The 22909-nt window shown below is 41.0% G+C and overlaps 1 protein-coding gene across 1 annotated transcript in view; it reads left to right on the forward strand.

The window, feature by feature from the left end:
- The window catches only part of ACTR3 (actin related protein 3), a 31461-nt gene extending 20458 nt beyond the window's left edge, over positions 1-11003 (forward strand). The window contains exons 3-12 of the mRNA XM_051623213.1: positions 233-357; positions 836-946; positions 1737-1832; positions 2369-2476; positions 4515-4658; positions 5361-5534; positions 7041-7133; positions 7562-7687; positions 9623-9706; positions 10112-11003. Of these exons, the coding sequence (XP_051479173.1) occupies positions 233-357; positions 836-946; positions 1737-1832; positions 2369-2476; positions 4515-4658; positions 5361-5534; positions 7041-7133; positions 7562-7687; positions 9623-9706; positions 10112-10207 (1157 nt within the window). The 3' untranslated portion in view covers positions 10208-11003. The remainder of the gene's footprint in view (positions 1-232; positions 358-835; positions 947-1736; positions 1833-2368; positions 2477-4514; positions 4659-5360; positions 5535-7040; positions 7134-7561; positions 7688-9622; positions 9707-10111) is intronic.
- Positions 11004-22909: the final 11906 nt, after the last annotated feature.

Raw genomic sequence — 22909 nt, forward strand, 5'->3', positions numbered from 1 at the left:
GAATGTTGAGTGTCCAACAAGTCTATATTTAGATCTGTTTTGTGTTACTTTATAAATCATGATTATGTTTACCTATGATTAGAATTCAAATTACCTGTGTTTTATTTAGCTTTTCTATGTTTTTACCTGACACAAAGGATGAATACAATTACAGTGTGCTCCTATTCTTGAATATTTCCTTTTTTGATGCAGGATGTATGATCTCCATTGGTGTTTGTGTTCTGTGTTAAAGGTATTGCTATCAAAGAATCTGCAAAAGTGGTTGATCAAGCACAGAGAAGGGTTTTGAAAGGTGTTGATGATTTAGACTTCTTTATCGGGGATGAAGCAATAGAGAAACCAACTTATGCAACCAAGGTATAAAGAGAAATGTTTAAGATAATTTCCCAATGCTCTTTACAAAGCATCAGCTAGCTATGCAGTAAACAGCTTCTCATGAATGCTTTTTTGGTTAATTTTAATCTTATTTTCTTATTAACTCTGTAGTAATGGAAAATAAGGTTTGGTATTAGTTTTTGTTGACCTTTGCAAAAAAGTATGTGCATATATATTTCTTCTGAAGTGAACGGGAGGCTGGGAGAGTGTTAAGAGAAAATATCCTATTCTTTCACATTCCTTGGCATCTTCTGTCAGCAACATCAGAGGATGCTTGGGGCGAACCTTGGGTGTATCCAAGTGCCACCATTCTGTTGTACTGAGAAAAGTGCAGTGTTTTTTCTCGGGTATTCAAGGTTAGAATGATTTCTGGGTAGATGTCTAGCAGGATTCTTGCATATGTAGGTTATATGCTTTTACTGCAGTTGAAACCAACTAAAATTTTGATGTTCTGCAACAGTGGCCCATCCGCCATGGTATAGTTGAAGACTGGGACCTAATGGAGAGGTTTATGGAGCAAGTAATCTTTAAGTATCTAAGGGCAGAACCCGAGGACCATTATTTTCTTTTGGTAGGTAAAATTACGTCCTACTTACAAAATTGTGTATGACTAGTAAGAATGTTTGTGCTGGCTTACATAATAATTCTTAACTATGAATATGCTGTTGTTGAAAACTGAAGTAAATATAAATTACCTGAAAATTTCCAGACTTATTTTTTTTTTCTCAAATATTCTGTAGCACTCCTCAAAATGCACTTTCAGATATACTTCAGTATGTTTGGTATTTTAATGAAAATTATAGCATACTATTACAGCACGCTGTGTGTTGTTGCTAGCTTCTCTCAGTTGAGTACATTTCTACAGCTGGTCATATCAACTCATTTTAAAGTGATTGTTTTCTGAAGAAAAACAGCTTTTTCCTTCAATGAATCACTGAGAATTTTTAAAAATAATTGCCATTCTTTAAATATGCTCAGCTGGATTCTTTGATGTTTTTAGGTTGATAGTCCTTGATTCTTTCAGTGAAATGAAAAGTTGTGATGAGCTAACCAACTCACAAAAGGGGTTATCAATGTAAATTCTTAAGCAGTAATTACTGTAATGTTTTTATTGCACTTCTGTTTTCCTCTTTTCACTCAATCATCATGTTCTGGCATAAATTCTGTTATTGTCAGAGGAGTTTCTACATTTTCTTAATTGTGCCATTTAAAAGCACCCTTTGCACATGACTATTTTTACATGCCATTGTTGTTGAATGACTCATCTTTCAAACTTTAGAATTTGGCAGTTGTAATTTTTTTTTAAGTCAAGTGTTTAATTTGAATGTAAGTAAAACTTGCTTTTTTTTTTTGTCTCACAGACTGAGCCTCCGTTAAATACTCCAGAAAACAGAGAATATACTGCTGAAATAATGTTTGAGTCTTTCAATGTTCCAGGGCTATATATTGCTGTTCAGGTAAGGGCAGGGCTGTTGAATGTTAGAGCTAAAGTATTTCTCCCTGAGCTAAAGCTAATTTCACTACAAAAACTGAGTGGTGTTAGGAATACTTTTATGTACTTTGGGTTAGGAGTTCAACCAGTAGATGTTTGATATGCATTGATTCTGTTGTCTGTTAGTCTAGATACTGTTCTTTTGTTACCTGTATAGAAGAAGTATAGTACATGTTGCATCATAAATTAAAATCCAAACAACACACCACATCATCATATTGGTAGTAGGCCAAGAATTAAATCTCTCATAAACATGAAGTAGCAAAAAATATGTTTGCTGGAACATGGCTAAAAAAACCTCTAGGAAGCAAACCCCATATTTATGCAGTCCCTGTTCTGTAAGCTGTTGTGTACACATATGTGATTTTACTAAATCAGTTTCCATGCCTTAAGTTACCATGAGAATATCAGTCTGGGTGTTGCTGGGAGGGGTGGTGGAAGGTGGGAGCTGCAATGCAGTGGTTTTATCAAGATTTGCTTTGTGTGTGTGTCTTCTACAAGGCTGTCCTTGCCTTAGCTGCATCTTGGACGTCAAGACAAGTAGGAGAACGAACACTGACTGGCACAGTTATAGACAGTGGTGACGGTGTCACCCATGTTATTCCTGTTGTAAGTATCCATCAAAACTTTACAAACATTTTAAGCAGAGAACAGTTTCTCCTGTAATGTCTGAAATTTCCACTTACGTAGACTGATGTATAGGGTTGTGGAGTTTTTGTTTATTTTGTAGTGCAAGAACACAACTTCTCTGCATCCCGAGTTTGTCAGGGCGTATTACTTTTTGTGACTTTCAAAAGATGATTTGCCAAGGCCATGCTGAGTAGTCAATGAAATTGTATTGCTTTGTCATATTTCTAGTTTGCTTTGCTGGGAAGAGTGAATATGCTCTTTACAGTAGTCCAAAAAGTTCAGGAAGTTTTTTATTTAGTTAATATAAAAATAGGAATTGCTACATCTCCCTCAAATATTGTGTATTTTGTTTACAGTTTTCCTCCATAAACTGACCAACATTGGGTAGTATGCTATCATGCATCAGCAATACAAGCAAAAAGAAAAAAAATTCCTATCAGACTGAAATAAAAACCCCCTAAGGTTAATAAATGTTGAATATCGGTTCCAATATATAAAAAGCAAAAATTAATCTGATCATAAGATGCTTTATTAAATAATATTTATAGCTGCATATTTCTTAACAATTTCCAGTTGTTGGTTTTGTTTTAGGCATGTATTTTCTTCTATAAAGCTACATATTTGACATTGTATAATTGGAACATTTAATGGTGCTCTTTATTTCAAGAGGCTGGTAACATGTTTCTCTGTCCATCTTTCCTTGGCAAGTTAAATGCATGTCTAGGCACCAGATGCATTTTTCTTTTCAAAATGAAGGTTACAGTTTTAAGATTAAAAATTTATACAAAGCTTTATCATGCCACAGTAACTTTAATGTTTAAAAACAATTTCTTATACCAAATAGTAGCATTGGCAGTGATCAAAGATGTGCTGTGATGGAACAATCTGTTATTAATCTTGGTGGAATAAAATGGTGTCTTTGTTCAGACTACTTATCCAAGATGGCATATTTTTAATAACTTGTAGGAAATAATTGATAAATAAATAAATTCAAACCTTTTATAGGTAAACTTTTAAAAACTGTGCTTGGTCATTCATATTGCTATTTAAAGCAGTTGAACTTTTCCCAATTTGTGGGTTTGTTGGGGTTTTTTTTAGTTGAAGTAAGAGTAGGTATTCTATATCCCTTGGAGTGTTAAGCTCCTTTAGAGTCAGATTCACTTGATTTCTGGAATCCTTAAACATGTTGAACAAATTGACAGTAATAGTATAAAAACTTTTATAATAAAGAGAAATTAACAGTCATCTCTGGTTAAGCTAACAATAGTGGTGTTCTTCATGACATTATTATTTTCTGTGTTAGAACACTTTATATTAATGTAAGGTCTGTATAAGAAATTTTAGGTATTTAATATTAGTGGTAGCTGTATTAATCTGCTTGGATGTAGCAGGTCTGGTGATGTTGAACACTCTTGGTTTCTCCATTTAGACCAGATATTTTTAATGCCCTCGTACTGACCTGCAGGGTAAGTGTGACTTTCAAGGGTAGATTGATGGATGAGGATGGGCCAGTCTGATGTTCTAAGCCATCTCTATTAATGTGCTGAAATGATACATTTTCTCCCTGCTTTCAGAAAATTAATTTTGGTTCATGTGGATTGTAACGTCTTACATCAGTGGCTGTGACTGCAGAGCCACATCATTTATTCTAAAATAATATTTCATGATACAAGGTTCCTTGACCTTTTTGGTAAGAGTAACCTCATTTTGAAGAGAAAATAAAGGCCAAGGAATAGTGAGTATAGCTGTTTGTCTGCCTTATGTACTAGTGACCTTTCTGTTCCTCCTAACCTTGTAAGAATTATGAACCAATACAAAGTGAAGCACTTTCTACAAGTAAAATAAAGCTACTGAAGGATTGGATTGCTGGTAATTAATTGAAGCAGTGTTAAAGGGTTTCAATCTCACAATTACAGGGAGTGAATAGGAGTTTAGACTCCATCTCTTCCCTCTCCCTCCTGAGCTTTGTTGAAAAGAGTTCTTGTCAATATCTTTCTCCAATTAATTTTCTTTACAGGCTGAAGGATATGTGATTGGCAGCTGTATCAAACACATTCCAATTGCTGGGCGAGATATCACGTACTTCATCCAGCAGTTGCTGAGGGAGAGAGAAGTAGGAATTCCTCCTGAACAATCCTTGGAAACAGCTAAAGCAGTGAAGGTAATGTGAACATTGCACATGTTAAGCTTATTTTAGGTCAGAGCTTGATATTTATTTTAAAAATACAATAATCTCTCAAAAATCATGTCCTTCCTACTAATGGTGCTCCATTTCTAAATAATAGTTAAATGTTTAAATAATATAATACCATGAGGTATACATTTGGGTTATACTGAATTTGGCCTAGAATTTCACTCTTGACTTGTAGTCTCCCCTTTCTCCTCCCTCTCTTATTATTATAATACCCAGTAGGAAATGTTCGTGGTGGGGTGTGTAATGTGAAGAGCTGTAATTACTCTTCTTTCTGAATGTCATTACATCCCCTTTTATAGAACAAAGCTATTCTGAAAGACATTTGGTTTAAAGTACACCGAAACCTTGTTTCTATGGCAATTCTTCAATCTACTTTAGAATTAATTTCTCACCATTGTAGAAGTTTAGAGGAAAAAAGAAAGAAAAATAATTTAGCTTAGCAAGATGTGCTGCACTCAGTGCTGCACAGAAATGATTTGTAATAGCAGAGCTATTTGTTGACTGTATTACAGTAAATGTCAGCTCAGCTGCTTTTGAGGTCTGTTCTGTATCTGCCAGTATAAAACTTGTATTCCTAAAAGTTTAAATGACTGCACTTACTTAAAGTTCATACCATCTTCCCTGCTAGACTTAAGAAGATGCTTCTAACTGTACATATTCAATTTTCAGGAACGCTTTAGTTATGTTTGCCCAGATTTAGTAAAAGAATTTAACAAGTACGACACAGATGGTACAAAGTGGATTAAACAGTATACTGGAATTAATGCTATCTCAAAGAAAGAATTTACCATTGATGTTGGCTATGAGAGATTCCTGGGGCCAGAGATTTTCTTCCATCCTGAGGTAAGTTGATTTGAATTCTTTATGCTTTTTGCTTTGGGTGCATTTTAGATGATAGGATATAAATAGTATTTGCAAACTTGTAAAGAGGTGCTTATCCCAACCTAGAGTTCTCCTTATTGGTAAGAAGACTATTGGAAGGCAGTGTAATTTTGACTCTTACTGCTAGTAATCTTGACACAAATTCAGGTCGATGTCTAAACAAAGTACTATTTTTGAAATTTTTTAAGTAAATGAATTGCTAAGCCTGTATCATCTTCTTTCTGTTTTTAATAAAGTTTTTAGGTCTTGCTACACTCCACCCTGTTTTCGCACCTGTCCGTTGAAAAGTCAAGTTTCTAAATATTCTGTCTTTATATCCTCAGTCTCTTTTAGAGTATTAGGAAAAATCAAAAGGGAATACAGCTTTTTTTGCTTCTTTAGTATTGTTTTTTTTTTCTCCCCCCCCCCCCGAATCCCTCTCTGCATTGTCCTTTTTTCCCTTGATGCTCTTTTGCTCTGGTGCTCAGCATCTATAAAGGGCATGTATATTTTGACATTTTAGAGTTAAAGCTCTCTAAGAGAATAGCTGGCAAAGGGCTGTGCTGCCATTCAGCAAGACCTGGACAGGCTGGAGAGTAGGGTGGGGAGAAACTTGATGAAATTCAACAAGGGCAAGTGTAGAGTCTTGCATCTGGGGAAGAACACCCCCATGTCCTAGTACAGGTTGGGGGCTGACCTGCTGGAGAGCAGTGTAGGGGAAAGAGACCTGGGGATCCTGGTGGATAGGAGGATGACCATGAGCCAGCAATGTGCCCTTGTGGCTAAGAAGGCCAATGGCATCCTGGGGTGCATTCGAAAGGGTGTGGTTAGTCGGTCAAGAGAGGTTCTCCTCCCCCTCTATTCTGCATTGGTGAGGCCGCATCTGGAATATTGTGTCCAGTTCTGGGCCCCACAGTTCAAGAAGGACAGGGAACTGCCTGAGAGAGTCCAGCGCAGAGCTGCAAAGATGATGAAGGGAGTGGAACATCTCCCTTATGAGGAAAGGCTGAGGGAGCTGGGTCTCTTCAGCTTGAGGAGGAGACTGAGGGGTGACCTCATCAATGTTTGCAAATACACTAGGGGTGAGTGTCAGGAGGACAGAGCCAGGCTTTTTTCAGTGATGTCCAGTAATAGGACAAGGGGCAATGGGTGCAAACTGGAACATAGGAGGTTCCACCTAAACATCAGAAAAAAAGTTACTTACTGTGAGAGTGACAGAACAGGCTGCCCAGAGAGGTTGTGGAGTCTCCTTCACTGGAGACATTCAGAACGCACCTGGATGCATTCCTGTGTGATGTGCTCTAGGTGATTCTGCTCTGGCAGGGGAGTTGGAGTGGATGATCTTTTGAGGTCCCTTCCAGCCACCCTAAGATTCTGTGACATCTCTTATATAATAGAAAAAGGGAAGAGGAGAACCATCCTCTTTATCCTCTTTCTTTTGTATTATGTGGACCTGCTAACTCATCTGTTTTTTTTTCTTGATTGTAGTTTGCTAATCCTGACTTTACACAACCAATCTCAGAAGTAGTAGATGAAGTTATTCAGAATTGTCCCATTGATGTTAGACGTCCTCTGTATAAGGTCAGTAGCTATAATGAAGTTTTTAATACTTGTTTTAGAGGGATTGTGCTTTATCTTGAAATACCTATTTGAAATGCTATTAAAAAAACTCAACAATAAATCAACTGTTTTTCTACAAATGAGCCCCAATATGCAGAAGGTTTTGTGTTATTTGACACTTTTTCAGGATGTGATGTTTCATTACTCAAACTCTTAGTTAAAAGCAAAAGAAAGGAGATAAACCTGAAAGAAGTGAGATGTACACCCAATTTTAATGTGATCACCTCTTTGAGAATTCATAATCTGTCATGCTTAAGTGTTAGATAATTTAAAAATTGAAGTAACTGTAATTTTAAAAGCTGTCTTGAGATATTTAGGATTTGAGAACTGGATAAAGTAAGAGACTTACATTTTCAGCAGCAGTTAATAATTGTTGTTACTCAAAACAGAATATTGTCCTCTCTGGAGGCTCAACCATGTTCAGGGACTTTGGTCGCCGTTTGCAGCGAGACTTGAAAAGGACTGTTGATGCCAGACTGAAACTTAGTGAAGAACTTAGTGGTGGGAGACTGAAGGTAAGTTCTGGCAGCTACTTGAACAAGCACCTTTCTCTCCCATATTACCTGGAAAAAAAAAAAAAGCAAAAATAACATAGTTGCAATATGGGGTTTTTTTGTTGAAATGTCTTCATTTTTATTTCAAGTTTTTATAGAAGTTTTTGGAGATTCATATGTTTTAGAGAGTTGTAGGCTGCTATTGGAAAATATTGATATGTATATTTCATTGTAGGAAGCTACAGTACTATTTCCCCAGGTATGCACTTCTGCTGCTTGTCAGTTATTACTGAACTTAATCAGTTTTAGCTAATGAATGAACAATGCCTGTTGTAAAAGCAGTGGGTCCTTCCCCAGCTTTTTATGTGCTAAACGCTTGTTGATTACTTGTAAATCATCATCCCTGGTCTTTTAAACTTAGAGAGCTGAAGCAAGCTCATTGTTGAGCCACCAGAGTCCTCACAGGACTGGAGCACTTGTGTGAAGTGCAGCTGAGGAAACTGACTTGCTTAGAGAAGAGGAGGCTTTGGGGGTCCTCACAGCAGCCCCTCGGTGTGTGTGGGAAGATGAACAAGAAAGTGGGACCAGGCCATTTGACATTGCCGAGTGGTGGCACATTAAGGACAACAGAAGAGGTTCAGCTTGGATAAAAGGAAAACGTTTTCTCCAGGAGGATAATCAGGCATTGAACAAGCTGCCCAGAGGGGTTGCACAGTCTCCATCCTTGAAGGTTTTTGAGGTTCGGCTGAATAAAACTGAGTAACTTCCTCTGGCCTTGTAGCTGACACTGCTTAGAGTCAGAGGCTGAACTAGAGATGTTCTGGGGTCCCTTCCCACCTCAATTATCCTATGAAATCACTTTGTATTATCACTAAACTGCATGATCTTTAATTTTTGTTCTTTCCACCTTTGACCTGTGATCTAACTTTTAATATTTTTTTCTGTTGAGCCTGCATACCTAAAATATATTAGCAGAGATAAATTTTGTGTTTTTTCCTTTTAAGGCAAGATTGAAGTAATTTTCCTCATTTATTTTTTCTTAGTAATCTAGCTAGGTGAGCTCAAACAATCCTTAAAACCCCCAGTGTTGCTCCATAATATGCAATGTAGACAAGTCTGAAATTTCAGTTATGTACAATTACCTGATTGCAGTAACCTAGGTAATTCTTGGTTCTCCTTACTAGTCTTTTACTGTTTAGTAAGGAAGCAGGATGTGAGTAAGGAGTCTAGTGTGATTCTTCCTTCTTGACATTGCAAGGAATCTCTGGCTTCAATTTTGCAAATGTGTTCCAAATAATTTTAGATACTGTTTCAAAGTGTTCAGATTTCAGCAGGTTGAACTGGAAGAAACAAGTTATTTCTTTCTGAAACTTATGTACACACAAGCATAAGTAAGGAATGGATGTTTGTGTGGATAGGGAGGGGAAAGGGCCTAACTGGAATGAGGGCTGTAGTTCTGAAAAGCAGGACTGTGACTGTATTGGTCCTAGCTAAGCTTTCAATGGATCTGCAACGGATGCTTTGTTAAAATAATGACATGAAAATTAAAAAAAATAACTTTCTGAGTGTTTTATTTAAAAGGGGTAAGTAGTATGGATCTGTTCTTAAAACTTCATAAATAAATGGTCCCTTAGGAAATCCAGCAGAAAACAGAACATGGATAATTGGAGAGGAGCACTGTAGTGGAGGTCTTGGGAGAAAATCGATATGAATGCCAGCATTTCTTAATGTCCAATAAAGTATGTAACTGGTGATACAGAAGCAAAAGATATTTCTTTATCTGGCTTGTACAAGAGAAAATGTGGTGGTATAACTGTAAATCTACATACCCAGCATTTAAGCAAACACTAATTTGTGAAAAATAATCCTGGAACATAGACTTCTTTTAAAACTGTTTATGATTTTTTACCAGCAAAAGTGACTTTAATGTTTCCTTTCTTTCTTTTCCATTTATAGCCTAAGCCCATTGATGTACAAGTCATTACACACCACATGCAAAGATATGCTGTTTGGTTTGGAGGATCAATGCTGGCTTCCACAGTAAGTTGGCTGTAAAACTTGAGCATGTTTCCAGTCATTCTGGCTGTGCCTTGGGACTTCTTCTCTCTCCTTCACTTTATATTAACTGCAGTTGGGGGATTCCTGATAGGCCTCAGGTAGCAAATACACCCTGCCTGCCCCCTTTGAAGTTTTTGCATTAGACTGGGAAGGTTTGAAAGAGCAAATGAAAGCTGAACTACAGTTTTGTGTGAGTTGTTAAACAGTGCATTTTAGTTTTGTGGCAAAATACATCGTTTGCATTGGTATTTAGCCATGTGTGATGTAATACTAATTTCAGGACTTCCAAGTCACTTGTATTTGTTTTTTCCCATTTGCTACATAAATGTTAAAATTAAGATCTATGTACCATTTACTATTTTATTTTTTTTCTGCTTCCCATTACAGCCTGAGTTCTACCAAGTATGCCATACCAAAAAAGATTATGAAGAGATTGGTCCTAGCATCTGTCGTCACAACCCTGTGTTTGGAGTCATGTCTTAAAGCTGACCTCAGAGGGGTCAGGGACAAGGAGGTGGGGAGGAGGAGGCATCTTTCTGATTACTTGTTTGTCTGATGGCTGGTATTAAGATAACAAACATGACTTGACAATAAGATAAAGACCAAACACAATTAAGCAGGATTATTTTAATAAGTGTCTCAACATGCGGATGTAGTGGAAAGCCAAAATGATCACGTTTTATCTTTAGATTGATTATTTGAACCTGTGTGTAACAAAACAAAAAAGTGAATTTTAGTTCTTTCTGTGCCCTGGTATTTTGTATATTAATGAATTATCCAAGATTTGATGGATTTGATGGTGTGTAGATAGTCAGCTCTCTAATGCTTCCATTGTACCCTTTCATGGGTGCAATGCAGGAGCTTGTTTATATTTCATACTTTTTTATACTTTGAGGAAAAAATTAAACTGTAATATTTGAGGAAAAAAATATTACCAGTGACCAACTTGAAACTAAATTAAAAAAAAAAAAGTCATGACTCATGCAACTAGTTCTTGCAAATCATGACAGTCTAAATCCTGGGTTCCATACAATGCGAGTGCTTTTGGAACTAAGAAGCTAGTATCTTGGATTAACTAATGCCTGCTAGTGCTTTCTGATTACTTGGTGCATTTTCATACTATCTCTTGCTTTAAAAAAAAAAAAGTAAAGACAAGACTGTTGGACCAGTATTGCAGTTCTGTAGTGTCATTTCTAATTAAAACCAAATAATCAGGTTATCGAAATTGGTGTATTTAAAGCCTAACACCATTCCAATAAAGGCACAAAATTTCTTTTTATGTTTGTGTCAGACTTGTTAATCTCATGACATGGGAAGTTGTGAGCAAGGGTTCCTACATATCCAGTGTGGTTTTTGAAGAGTAAGACTGGTGTGTAAGGTAGAGATAATTATGTGATTGTGTAAACTGAAGTGTGAGCATTTTAGAACTGCAGTTTATATGTTCATCTAGGTAGCACTTACCCATACAAACCTAATGTCTCCATTGTTAGGTTTGTTCATCTACTTTGTTCTGTAACTTTCCCCCCCCCACTTTCTTTCAAGTGGTGGCAGACAGGAGACAGTGCTGCATTTTCAATTGCTGTGGTTTTTCTGCAAGAAAATACCATGTGGATAAAAATAAAGTGAAAGCAATCTCTTTCTCATTCTTTCTAGGAGGAACGCTTGATATATTGGAGTTAGTTACAGTTTCTGTTAATATTTGATGGGAGGAAGCTGTTTTTTAGACATTTCTGAACTCACAAATGTAGTTAAGGTTGTTTATGTAGAAGACCACAAGAGGGAGACTGGTTCCTTCTCAGTTGCAGTGATGCCTCCGATTTTTTTTTTTCAGAGAAGTTTATCAACTGCCAGAGCTTCTCGTTGCTTCAAAGCATGGTAAATGAGACTCCAAAACAAGGATAAATATGGGAAAGGATTTTTACAGCAAGCACTACAAAAGTTCACATGCTGGAATCAAATAGAACCTTGGTGCAAAGAAGAAAGTGTTAAATAATTTTATTAAAAAACTGTATTATTGACATCTCCCCTATCAGTGATACAGTTTTTTGAGAGCTTTTCAAATATGACTTTTTGAATAAGTCATAACTTATAATTGCTGAGTGATTCATATGGCAAGAAAGACTAATAGGCAAATATGTGGAAAATAAGTTAATTTAAGCTGTGCTTTTCCAACAGTCCTCTAGTTCTGCTACTGCATCATGCTCTAGGGACTGGATTTCCTGATACACTGCAATGACCTGAAGATAAGGCAAGGTCTAAAAAGAGTCTTAAAAATTCACTTGAAAACCTCAAATTCCTCACAGATAGTGTAGTGGGGAAATGGAGTGAGTGCTGATTTCTGTCTCTCACAGCTCTGTGTATGTGCAAAGATGCACAGAATGTCTAGGTATGGAGAGAACACTCTTGACTGAAGGACACACCTGATGTTTATTAGTTGGAAGTTGTACTACAGCTAGTCCTAGGTGTAATCATAGCTCTGATTTATTGATCTTTTGGAACCCAGGAGAGATGGTTTCCCCTATTTCCTCTTGCTGTCACTTTCAGGCCTCCACTGCTGTGCCTTGGTGAACAGTGAAAAGTAGCAGTGAAAAGGCACTAGCAGAATTCAGATGATGCACAAGGAACCCAAGGGAGGGGAGCAGCGGTTATAGATCCTTTACAGGCTGAAGTTGTTGAGGTGCCCTGGGTGTGGTTGCTGGGTGGATCTGCTCTGCAAACAGCTGTCTGGATTAGACTGAAATTGGCTGTTCTTGGTATGGTGGGTAACAAGAGGTGACAGGCAATTCTCACATACTGTGTTTCAGCAGCTGAGCTCTTGCAAGAGAAGAGAGGGGGAATAGGAAAAAAAAGGGCTGCAGCAGGAGGGGATGGTGTCCAACAGACTTGTTGCTTCAGGCAGGCCTGTTAGGTTAGTATTGTGCTGAAATACACCCCGTGTGGTGGGGGGCAGGGCTCCAGGGCTGGGCTGTGTCTGGTGAGTCGTAACAGGTCCAGCAAATACTTGGGATGTCAAGGAAACAAGCCAGCTCCTAAATGAGCTCTTTGATGGAAGGAAAAGGTGACAGTTGAGTGTGAAAGCTGTCAGGCTGAGAGCAGAATTGCTGCCAAGTGGAAATTAAGATGGGTTTTGCATTCCAACTGTATCCAATGGAGGAAGTGCAGGTACTATTGGGGTTTTCATCATTAATTTGGTATGTTCAGGAGTAAGGCCAGGAGTCTTTTTCCTAGGATGAGGTATCCCTGCTGCCAAAACTGAATAAAAATAGCTGAAGCAGTCCAGCAGAGTGGTGTGTTAGGCACCTTCCACACCAAATTCTCCATCCTGAGTGCAGAACTAGGAATCTCATTCTCTGAAGAGAAGTCGTGTTGCCTCAGTGTGGTCTCAGCTTCCTGAAGAGGTGGCATGTGTGCCCTGAGTGCTGCTGAGAAGCCCATTTGTTGCCTGACTTGCTCAGGTGAGATGTGTACAATTTTATCTAGCTGCTTACAAAACCAGGGATGCAGGGATACCTGTTTGTTCCAATATTTGCTTGTCTTCCCATGGCTCCAAGAAAGTTGCTTTAAACTTCTACTAGTCATTTGTGTAGAACAGAAAGAGAGGAAAGTACCTGCACCTTTACACAGCAGTTGTTTTCCTGTAGCTGTAATTTCAAATGATGGTAAGTTACTGATATAATGAATAAGTGGGAGTTTTTTGCAATGTTTTTTCTGGGTTTTTTGGATTTTATTTTTTTATATACTGTAGAGATCATTTCAGAGCAGGTAACAGCCATGGCTGATTCCTGGTGTATTAGGGAGCTCCTGTTAATGACTTGAATGGAGAGTCATCAGTACTTAAAGGCACCAGGTACAATATTCTATTACAGTCCTGTATGCTGGGAATAACTGGGAATGGTTTACATCAGTGTTCTTCACCTGTAATACTGGATCCAAATCTGAGCTGCTGTTGCTGGTGGGGTGGTGGAGGGGCTGAGCAGCCTGCAGGTAGGTCAGCCCAGGGATCGTGTAAAACACACTGGACAGTGTAAATAAAAGGCAACTTCAGAAAAAACCTGTACTCTCCTTGTACCTCCCATTGTTGTTCTGTGCTGGGTTGGGTTTAAAGCATCCAAAAGGTTAATTAAAAAAAACAACAATTCAAACAAACCCTATTTGCTTTTGTAAAGTTAAATAGTATTTTTTCTTCCAAGGCTTCTTATAAGAAAGAATACATAAAGGCAATTATTATTTGTACTTGTGTACAAATGTAGCTTTTTTTTTGCCCCTCTTGGTTTCAAAATCCTGTTGTGTTGGTAGTTAACATCCCAAGGATCCACAAAATCCTTTACCTAATCTCTCCCAATTTCTTTGATAAAGTGCAAATGGATAACCTGGCTGGCTATGGAAGAAACACCCAGCTGGAACTTCTTTTCCCAGTGCCAACCTGTGGCTGCAGGATGTGGTGGACACTGAGCTAGAGGTACCACAAACGTGTGTAGAAATGTGAGGTGGCAAAACCCCCAAGTTTCTTCTTAATCATCAGCTGTACCTCAAAGTCACTCTGCTTATTGTGTCATGGAGGATTTAGTGGGACCGATGTTATGAAGCAGCATAAGGGAGACTCACACCTTATTGTCCTGGTAACTGCCAGGTGACCCAAGGCAGTGCTGTTTCTGCACAGAAAATTGCAAGGAGCAATGAGAACTTGCAGACTGACCTGCCAGAACTTGGCTCACTTTTCTGATCTCCAGGAGTTTGATTTATTCTGCTAGTGGGACTCTTTGTTTAATTTGCTCTCTGTGGTTAAGAAGCTCGTATTTTCATGCAGCTGAATTGAAAATAAAGGTGACTGCCAAGTCAGTTTAGGCTCAGCTCTTAATTTTGTGAAAACACCAGTGCCCAAACAATGTATTGTTGGGAGGAATGAGTTCTTACTTGCAAAGCTGACCACAGGGGACTGCAGGGTGTGCTGAGCTGGATGTGCTCCTGCTGTGGGTAGGCAGGATAGCAATGTTTGAGCTTATGGCCTGAGGACCAGGTTGTTGGAAGAGAAATATTTTGGTTATCACTTTTTTGTTTTCCCTATTGAAGTAGCAAATATTGCAGGGTAGCAATTCTGCAGTTCAGGTTTCATTTCTGATTTAACTGTTGAACAAAACTCAAGTAATTGGTTCCAAGTACCAGTGACATGGTTTTAAAATAAGCCTTCATGTGTTACTCGAACGGGCAAACACCTTTCTGCATACTTCCTGAAGCCAGACAAGAGAATCACAGAACCTTAGGGGTTGGAAGGAACCTCGAAAGATCATTGAGTCCAACCCCCCTGCCAGAACAGGGTCACCTAGAGCACATCACACAGGAACATGTCCAGGTGCGTTTTGAATGTCTCCAGTGAAGGAGACTCCACAGCTTCTCTCTGGACAGCATCATTTTTTTCTGATGTTTAGGTGGAACCTCCTGTGTTCCAGTTTGCACCCATTGCCCCTTGTCCTATCACTGGACATCACTGAAAAAAGCCTGGCTCTGTCCTGACACTCACCCCTAGTGTATTTGTAAACATTGATGAAGTCACCCCTCAGTCTCCTCCTCTTCAAGCTAAAGAGACCCAGCTCCCTCAGCCTTTCCTCATAAGGGAGATGTTCCACTCCCTTCATCATCTTTGTGGCTCGGCACTGGACTCTCTCAGGCAGTTCCCTCTCCTTGAACTGAGGGGCCCAGAACTGGACACAATATTCCAAGGCAGAATAGAGGGGGAGGAGAACCTCTCTTGACCGACTAACCACACCCTTTCTAATGCACCCCAGCTTGCCATTGGCCTTCCTGGCCACAAGGGCACATTGCTGGCTCATGGTCATCCTCCTGTCCACCAGGATCCCCAGGTCCCTTTCTCCTACACTGCTCTCCAGCAGGTCAGCCCCCAACCTGTACTAGGACATGGGGGTGTTCTTCCCCAGATGCAAGACTCTACACTTGCCCTTGTTGAGTTTTATCAAGTTTCTCCCTGCCCAACTCTCCAGCCTGTCCAGATCTCACTGAATGGCAGCACAGCCTTCTGGTGTGTCAGCCACTCCTCCCAGTTTTGTGTCATCAGCAAACTTGCACACTCTGTTCCCTCATCCACATCGTTGATGAAAATATTGAATAGTACCTGTCCCAGTACCAACCCCTGAGGGACTCCACTAGTCATAGATCTCCAACTAGGTTTTGTCCCATAGACCACAACTCTCTGATTTCTTCCTTTCAACCAGTTCATGATCCATCACCCTTGGGAGTCCTTCTGGTCTTTGTTAATACTAGAACAATGCCCCACTAGTTAAAACCCAGCTACAACCCCCTCCCACTTTGAGTCTAGTTTAAAGCTCTGTGAATGAGCTCTGCTAACTCGTGCCCTGGGGCTTTTTGTTTTATTTTTTTCCCCTCCCAAATTTGCATGTAAATGCATTTAATGCTGGAGAGATACCTAGAGGATACAGCAGCAGTGAGTGTATAAGAACAAAAAATGTAGTGCTTAATATAGGACATGTAACACTGATACAGTTGAGAAAAGGAAAAAAGAAGGTTGTCTTTTATGTTTTTTTCTTTTCCTGAATGAAAAGAAAAATCAGGCAAGGCATATTTTTTTGAAAGACAGGCCAATAGGGAAGAAGCCGTTTTCACTTCTCCGAAGTCCAAAAGTTGCCCAGCTTCATGGACATCCAGGACAAATCTTTTCTAGTATCTTGTTGAAGTGGTTCCAGTTTTTATAAATTAATGAGAGCAGGGGATTAAATTCATCTTTCCAGCTAAGCGCACTGGCTACTGAGTTGTAAATTTTCTTCCTCATCCTGTTCAGGTGACTAATCCTGGGAGAAGGCTTACACCTCACGATTTGGAGCTCAAGCTTGCATCTCCTGTGGTGTTGAAGTGGATGATTAATCCCTTTTCAGTGCAGAACTGGTGGACTGGCTGCTCCTGCCCTTCCTGGCTGGCTGGGGTGAGCAGCTCCCTGCTCTACGTCCTGCCTTTGGGGGCCTCAGCCTCGCACGGCCTGCAGGGATGGATGAACCAAGATGGGTCTGAGGGGGCTCAAATTCCCCTGTGGGGCAGCATCTAAAAAGTCAGGAGTGCAAGAACAGTAACACCCACAGTTACTCCCTTCCCCACTGCAGCTGCTCCTCTGACAAGGTTTGAAACACAGGGATTAGGGGAGCAGCTCTGCAGGTCTCCCCAACTCTGCTACTGGTACCCTGAGCTCAACCCCCATTCCTGAGCTGCAGAGCTCAGTAGACCTGCTCCTGCTTGCTCATCTGCACCCCACTTCTGTTCCCTTCAGTTAATCTCCACCTTCTTTGGGTCACATAGGTTGGATGCTGCCTCTCTCCCCTGTAAAGCACTGCTGGAAATTCAGTGTTTCAGTGAGTCCTGCCAGCCTCTGATGGAGCGTTTGCTGAACCCTCAGCATGTCTCTGCTGTTTGTCATGGGGACGGTTTCCTGTGTTTTACTTGTTGAAATGTTCCAAGCATAAGTAGGTTCAAGGTTTAAATAAACATGAGGTCAGATTAGAGTAAGACATCCTCCAGATCTCCTTTCAGATGGAAATCCCAGAGACGTTAGCTCAATACTTTGCAGCAGCATAGTGGTATCATGCCTTATGAGAGGCATTTTTGATGTACTGATGTCTAAAATTCAGTGATTCAAGGCAATGTATTGCCTGAGATGTGCTTAGTGCTTGGGGGAGGAGGACTTTCTAAATTGGCTTGAGTTGGGAAGGCAAAAATATGTCCAGGTGTCCAGCTCTGTGTATCTGGGCAGGCATACCAGAAGGGTCCTTATCCCTCCCATGTGGCAGAGCCCCAGGGCCAAGCACTGCCAGCAAGGGGGCTGTCAGCAGCAGCTCTGGTCTGAGATTAAAATCCCTGAAACTCTCCATCCACCAGGGTGGTGATTAGTTTTGGTTTGTTTTTCTTGTTTTCTCTAACTTCTAAAGCCCAGGTTTTAGTCAGACCTTGTTAACAATGAAAAACAGCAAAAGTTGTGCCCAAAGAATCATAGCTAACAGGTAACAAATACTGTGTCCATGTAAAACTACAAGGAAGGCAGAAAATAAGGAAGATACAAGAGTGAGTTATAATGAAGATTTGCTGCTGAAACACTGTGGGGATGAGAGGTGGGCAACTGGCAGCAAGGCTGCACTTACATATACATTTACTAATGAGATAATAATTATCTGAGGTGGCTTTTGAGTTTGCAGGCATGATGCAGTCAGGATTTCACACTTTGCCACGGGAGGGCACTTTTCCACAAGAAATCTGGTTTTGCCGCAGCCTGGAAAACCTTTCGCACAACCCGCCTGGAAAAAAGGATCTAATAGAGGGAGGCCAATGGTAAACCCTCAGAGAAAGGCTGATGCCTTTTAGTCAGGGTGTGGTGAGGGGGATTTGAGCATCATCTTCGGATTTGGTGCCAATAAATCAGTGTCTCCCTGAAGATGCGGGGGACTTGGATGCCTGCAAGATGCTCCAGCCAACAGAAGTGACATCACCTGTGGATGCTGAGCTGGACCTAGTCCCTCAGTGCAGGGGGTGTCAGATGCATTGGAGGGAAATCAACATATGGGAAGATGTCACAGAGAGTATGTGAAACTACCTCAGGAAAGAACTATGAGGAGATCTTGGTACTCTCATTGCAATTCAACTCCAAATGAATTCAGCCTTTTCTTGAACCTGATCATAGGGTGGGCACAGGGGACAACCTGGATGTGCTGTGGGCAATGCTGATGTCTTGTAAGACCTGATGTACCCATAAGCAGAAATAAAGCCAGGCAGAGCTCTGCTCTATCAGAGTCTTGATAGAGTTTTGTTGTACCTAGGTGCCATTAGCATGTTCTACTCATCATCCACAAAGTGCCTTCCTCTCCTTCTCCTGTTGGACCTAGGGAAAGGGTTTCTTATTTATTGTTTTTGCCCTACAGAGCTAGATAGGTGAAAACTAATGATCAGGGACAACAGAAGACAATGCTCCACAACTTCTGGAATCAATGTCTTGGCTTGTAGCACTCTGCAGTTGCCTTCCTCTGAGTTTTTTTCTCCTTTTTTTTTTCTTTTTTTTTTTTTCCCCTTCCCCTGTGTGCCTGTTGGTCCCTTAGTGACAGGGGTGGGTTTGCAGTGGCAATAGCACCAGAGCTGAGCACTAGGCTGAGAAACGGGATGTAGTGCTGGCAACTGGGGAGCTCTGTGTCATTTGTGGTGAGGTCCAGGCCATGGTCACCAGCCAGACACACTGGCTGTATGCAGTGTTCCCCTTCACGCCTGCTCCCTGCCTCCTATCCTGGCTGGAGACCCCACTGGATAGCAGGACTATTTAAACACTGTCTGCAGGTAATGGCTGTCAGAGACTGCATGCTGTGGCCCAGTCCAGCCCTCGTGAGAGATGTAGTGGAGGCTTTTCCAGACTCCAAAGGACAGAGAAATGGAATTATATGCTATTTTCCAGTGCTCTGGAAGTTTAAACATGTTGCAAATGGGTGCCTCAGAAGGACAGATAAAATAGAGATGTTGGTGTGCAGTGAAGTGGGGTTTGGACAGCCAGCCCCTCAGCTGCTCAGCTCCAGCACTCCCCATTTCAGTGCAGCAGCTGGGGCTGCCACAGCTTTCCCAGCTTTGCTGGTGAGATCCATAGCCACCTACTTCTTGGGGCTTTTGCCTTTTCCACTGCAGTGAAGTTATAACTAGAAGTGTCAGGATTTCAGCAGGGAATGGTGCTTGATTCTTCACAGAATCATAGAATCACTTAGGTTGGAAAAGACCTTTAAGATCATCAAGTCCAACCATTAACCCAACTCTACCAAGTCCAGCACTAAGCCGTATTCCCAAGAGCCCCATCTAGAGGACTTTTAAACACTCAACCACCTCCCTGGGCAGCATGTTCCAATGCCTGACAAACCTTTCAGTGAAAAAGTCCTTCCTAATGTCTAGTCTAAACCTCCCCTGGCGCAGCTTGAGGCCATTCCCTCTTGTTCTAACCCCACTTACTCGTGAGAAGAGACCAGCACCTACCTCTCTAAAGAGTCTTCTCAGGTAGCTGTAGGGGGTGTTGAGGTCTCCCCTCAGCCTCCTTTTCTTCAGACTAAACAGCCCAAGTTCCCTCAGATGCTCCTCATAAATCTTGTTCTCAAGGCCCTTCACCAGCTTTGCTGCCCTTCTTTGGACACGCTCCAGCACCTCAATGTCCTTCCTGTATTGAGTTGCCCAAAACTGGACACAGTATTCCACGCGTGGCTTCACCAACGCTGAGTACAGACAGATGATCACCTCCCTGGTCCTGCTGGTCACACTATTCCTAATACAGGCCAGGATGCTTTTGGCCTTCTTGGCCACCTGGGCACACTGCTGGCTCACATTCAGCCACCTAGCAATTAGAATCCCCGGGTCCCTTTCTGCTGGACAGCTTTCCAGCCACTCTTCCCCCTGCCTGTAGCGTTGCCTGGGGCTGTTGTGGCCCAAGTGCAGGACCCAGCACTTGGCCTTGTTGAACTTCATACAATTGACCTTGGCCCACTGATCTAGTCTGTCCAAGTCTCTCTCTAGAGCCTCCCTACCCTCAGGCAGATCAACGCTCCCTCCCAACTTGGTGTCATCTGCAAACTTACTGAGGGTGCATTCTACCTCCTCATCAAGATTGTTGATAAAGGCTCTGAGGAACACCACTTGTGACCAGCCACCAGCTGGATGTAAGTCCATTCACCAGTGACGTTCACTCCAGCCAATGTTTTACCCAGCAGACTGGACTCCTGTCCAAGCCATGAGCAGCCAGTTTGTTTATCAGAATGCTGTGGGAAACTGTCCAAGGCCTTACAGAAGTCCAGGTAGACAACATCCACAGCCATTCCTTCATCAGCCAGGTGGGTCATCTGTGTGAAGGAAGTGCCCAGCCTTCATTCACATGGAGAGTTAAAATGGCGCAGGAGAATACAAAAAAGAGGCATCTGCAAAGACAGGAAAACTGAATTAAGTTTTTCTATAGTACTTGCATTCATCTTCATAACAGCTTTGTATTGCCTCTGAAATAGTGTGCTGGCTCAAGTCAGCATATAAAATGTGTGTGTCAACTAGGTAAACAAAGCTGAATTTTCAATATTGTCTTTATATTGATATGACAACAAAAATGCATACAGGCAGCATTGAAAAGAGACAACATTTTGCTCATTCGTGGCTCAATCACACACCACAAAGCTCATCATGTATATTAGACTTTAGATTGCAGTGACTCTGATAACTGTCTATCTGCCCTTTAAAAAATGAAGATGTGATGGAAAAGACCTTTAAACAGCCAGGTTTTTCCACGATGAGCATGAATCTTCTGTGACTTGCTGCATAATGTTTGTTTGTATGGTGCCTCTCTACCATGATTTTTTAGGCTTTACATAGAAATTAGGTAGTAATTACTATTCAGTATGATTTCTGAATAAGTCATATGGCTGGGTCACTTATGAAGCTAACGTGCCTGAGCTCTTTATCCAGCAGTGGGGATGCTAACCCCGCAGCATGGATGGCTCTCAGGCCCAGGGGCTACAATCTTTGTGCCTGGGGGCTTTCGCTGCAGATGCCGCTGCTGCACACCTCCATCCTCCTCCCCTCACCCTGCCTTCAGATCCCAGCAGGGTCTGCCCAAGGACCTGCTGCTGTGCTGTCTCTGCATGTGTTTGTCTCAGTTTTTGGTTGTTCAGTGTAGAGGTCGGACAGTGGTGCTGCATATCTTCAGGGGTCCCCAGAAATTAATATTTCTTCAATAACACCAGCATGTTTTCCATCTCCCAGTAGCACTGCTGGAATTTTCTGTTATATCTCTTATGCTGCATCCCAACTGGGTTTTAGATTTTTACAAAGCCGATCTGTCCAAGGAGAATGCCTTGCTGGCACCAGGACTCCCATCTGTTTTCATATTGTTGCTTTCAACAACATTTTAAACTAAAAACCAAGGGAACATTGCCAGTGACATGTGCTAGCAATACAGGAGAGCTCCCCCAGGTCCCTGGGCTTGCTGCTCTGCTTTCCCACCAGTGGGTAAGGAGCAGCTTCCAGACACGAAGCATACAAATAATTCACCTGAGGCACCAAAACAGCCCAAGTTACTCCTGAGTCAGCTGAACTGCTGGAGTTTCAGAGCAGCAGCTCCACAGTAAAACTGAAGGCAATCAGGAGAAAAGGAGGGGAGGGAACTGGCAGTTGTTTTTTGTGACTATAAAATAGTAACAGTAAATAAAAATTTAAATTAGATTGCTCCCCAAGATTACAATACAATAATTGGCCAAGGAGCCACGTAACTTACAGAAACCTAGTTTTTACCTTTATGTCTATAAAATATCTATCAAAGCATCTTTACTCTTATATTGCAGGAGCACAGACTATTTTATCTGCTAAGCATTATGTCAGATACAAATGCTAATACCACTTGGGTCATTCAACTGTGTGCCTTTGTTGTGCAGCACTGTTTTGGGGAAGACCACAAAGCCTTTAGGATACCATGTACTGCAGCAGCAAAACTTCCTCATCCTTTCCTTGGCTCACCTGAGTTTAAGGTACAATCTTCTCTTAAAACAACCCTGTAGACAGCTGGGTGCAATTCAGCTCACAGCTTGTAGTGCTGTAATTCACAAAGATCAATTTCCGGAGCTGAAGCCTACAGCCTAACTTATTTCAGGTGGTGGCTTCCTGGAGGGGAGGGGGATGGAGACAAATACAAATGGCCTGAAACAAATCAAGGGATAATGCTGTGCCACAGAACAATGTAGGATGCCTTCTGCCTGTAGTATCTAATGCAGCTGATAAACAACTAACATAACTGCCTGATTTGACAGGAATTATTACCTGCTGAATAACTTTAAATAGATTTCTAGTCACTGTGTGTATAGTTTTCACTCATCCCCACAGGAAACCTGTGTAATGTTTGCCACAGTTGTTTGCAGAATTGTGATATACAGGTGTACTTTGAACTTCATAAACTGCACTAGATTGTGTCCCATTGTGCATCTGGTGGGGCTGTGATTACTGTGGGCTCTTCTGGGGTGGTGGCTGCTACTTGCAATGTTATTTTCCAAAGGAGGACCCTAACCTGCCTAGTCTTTCTTTTTTCCTGCAGGATTCTAGTTGATTAGCTGTAATGGATGGGCATTGTTAAATCAACTCAAATAACTCCTGGACAGCTCTGAAATATGTTTAGTGTTTTCA

Source organism: Apus apus, chromosome 6, assembly GCF_020740795.1.
Source record: "Apus apus isolate bApuApu2 chromosome 6, bApuApu2.pri.cur, whole genome shotgun sequence".
Lineage (NCBI taxonomy): Eukaryota > Metazoa > Chordata > Aves > Apodiformes > Apodidae > Apus > Apus apus.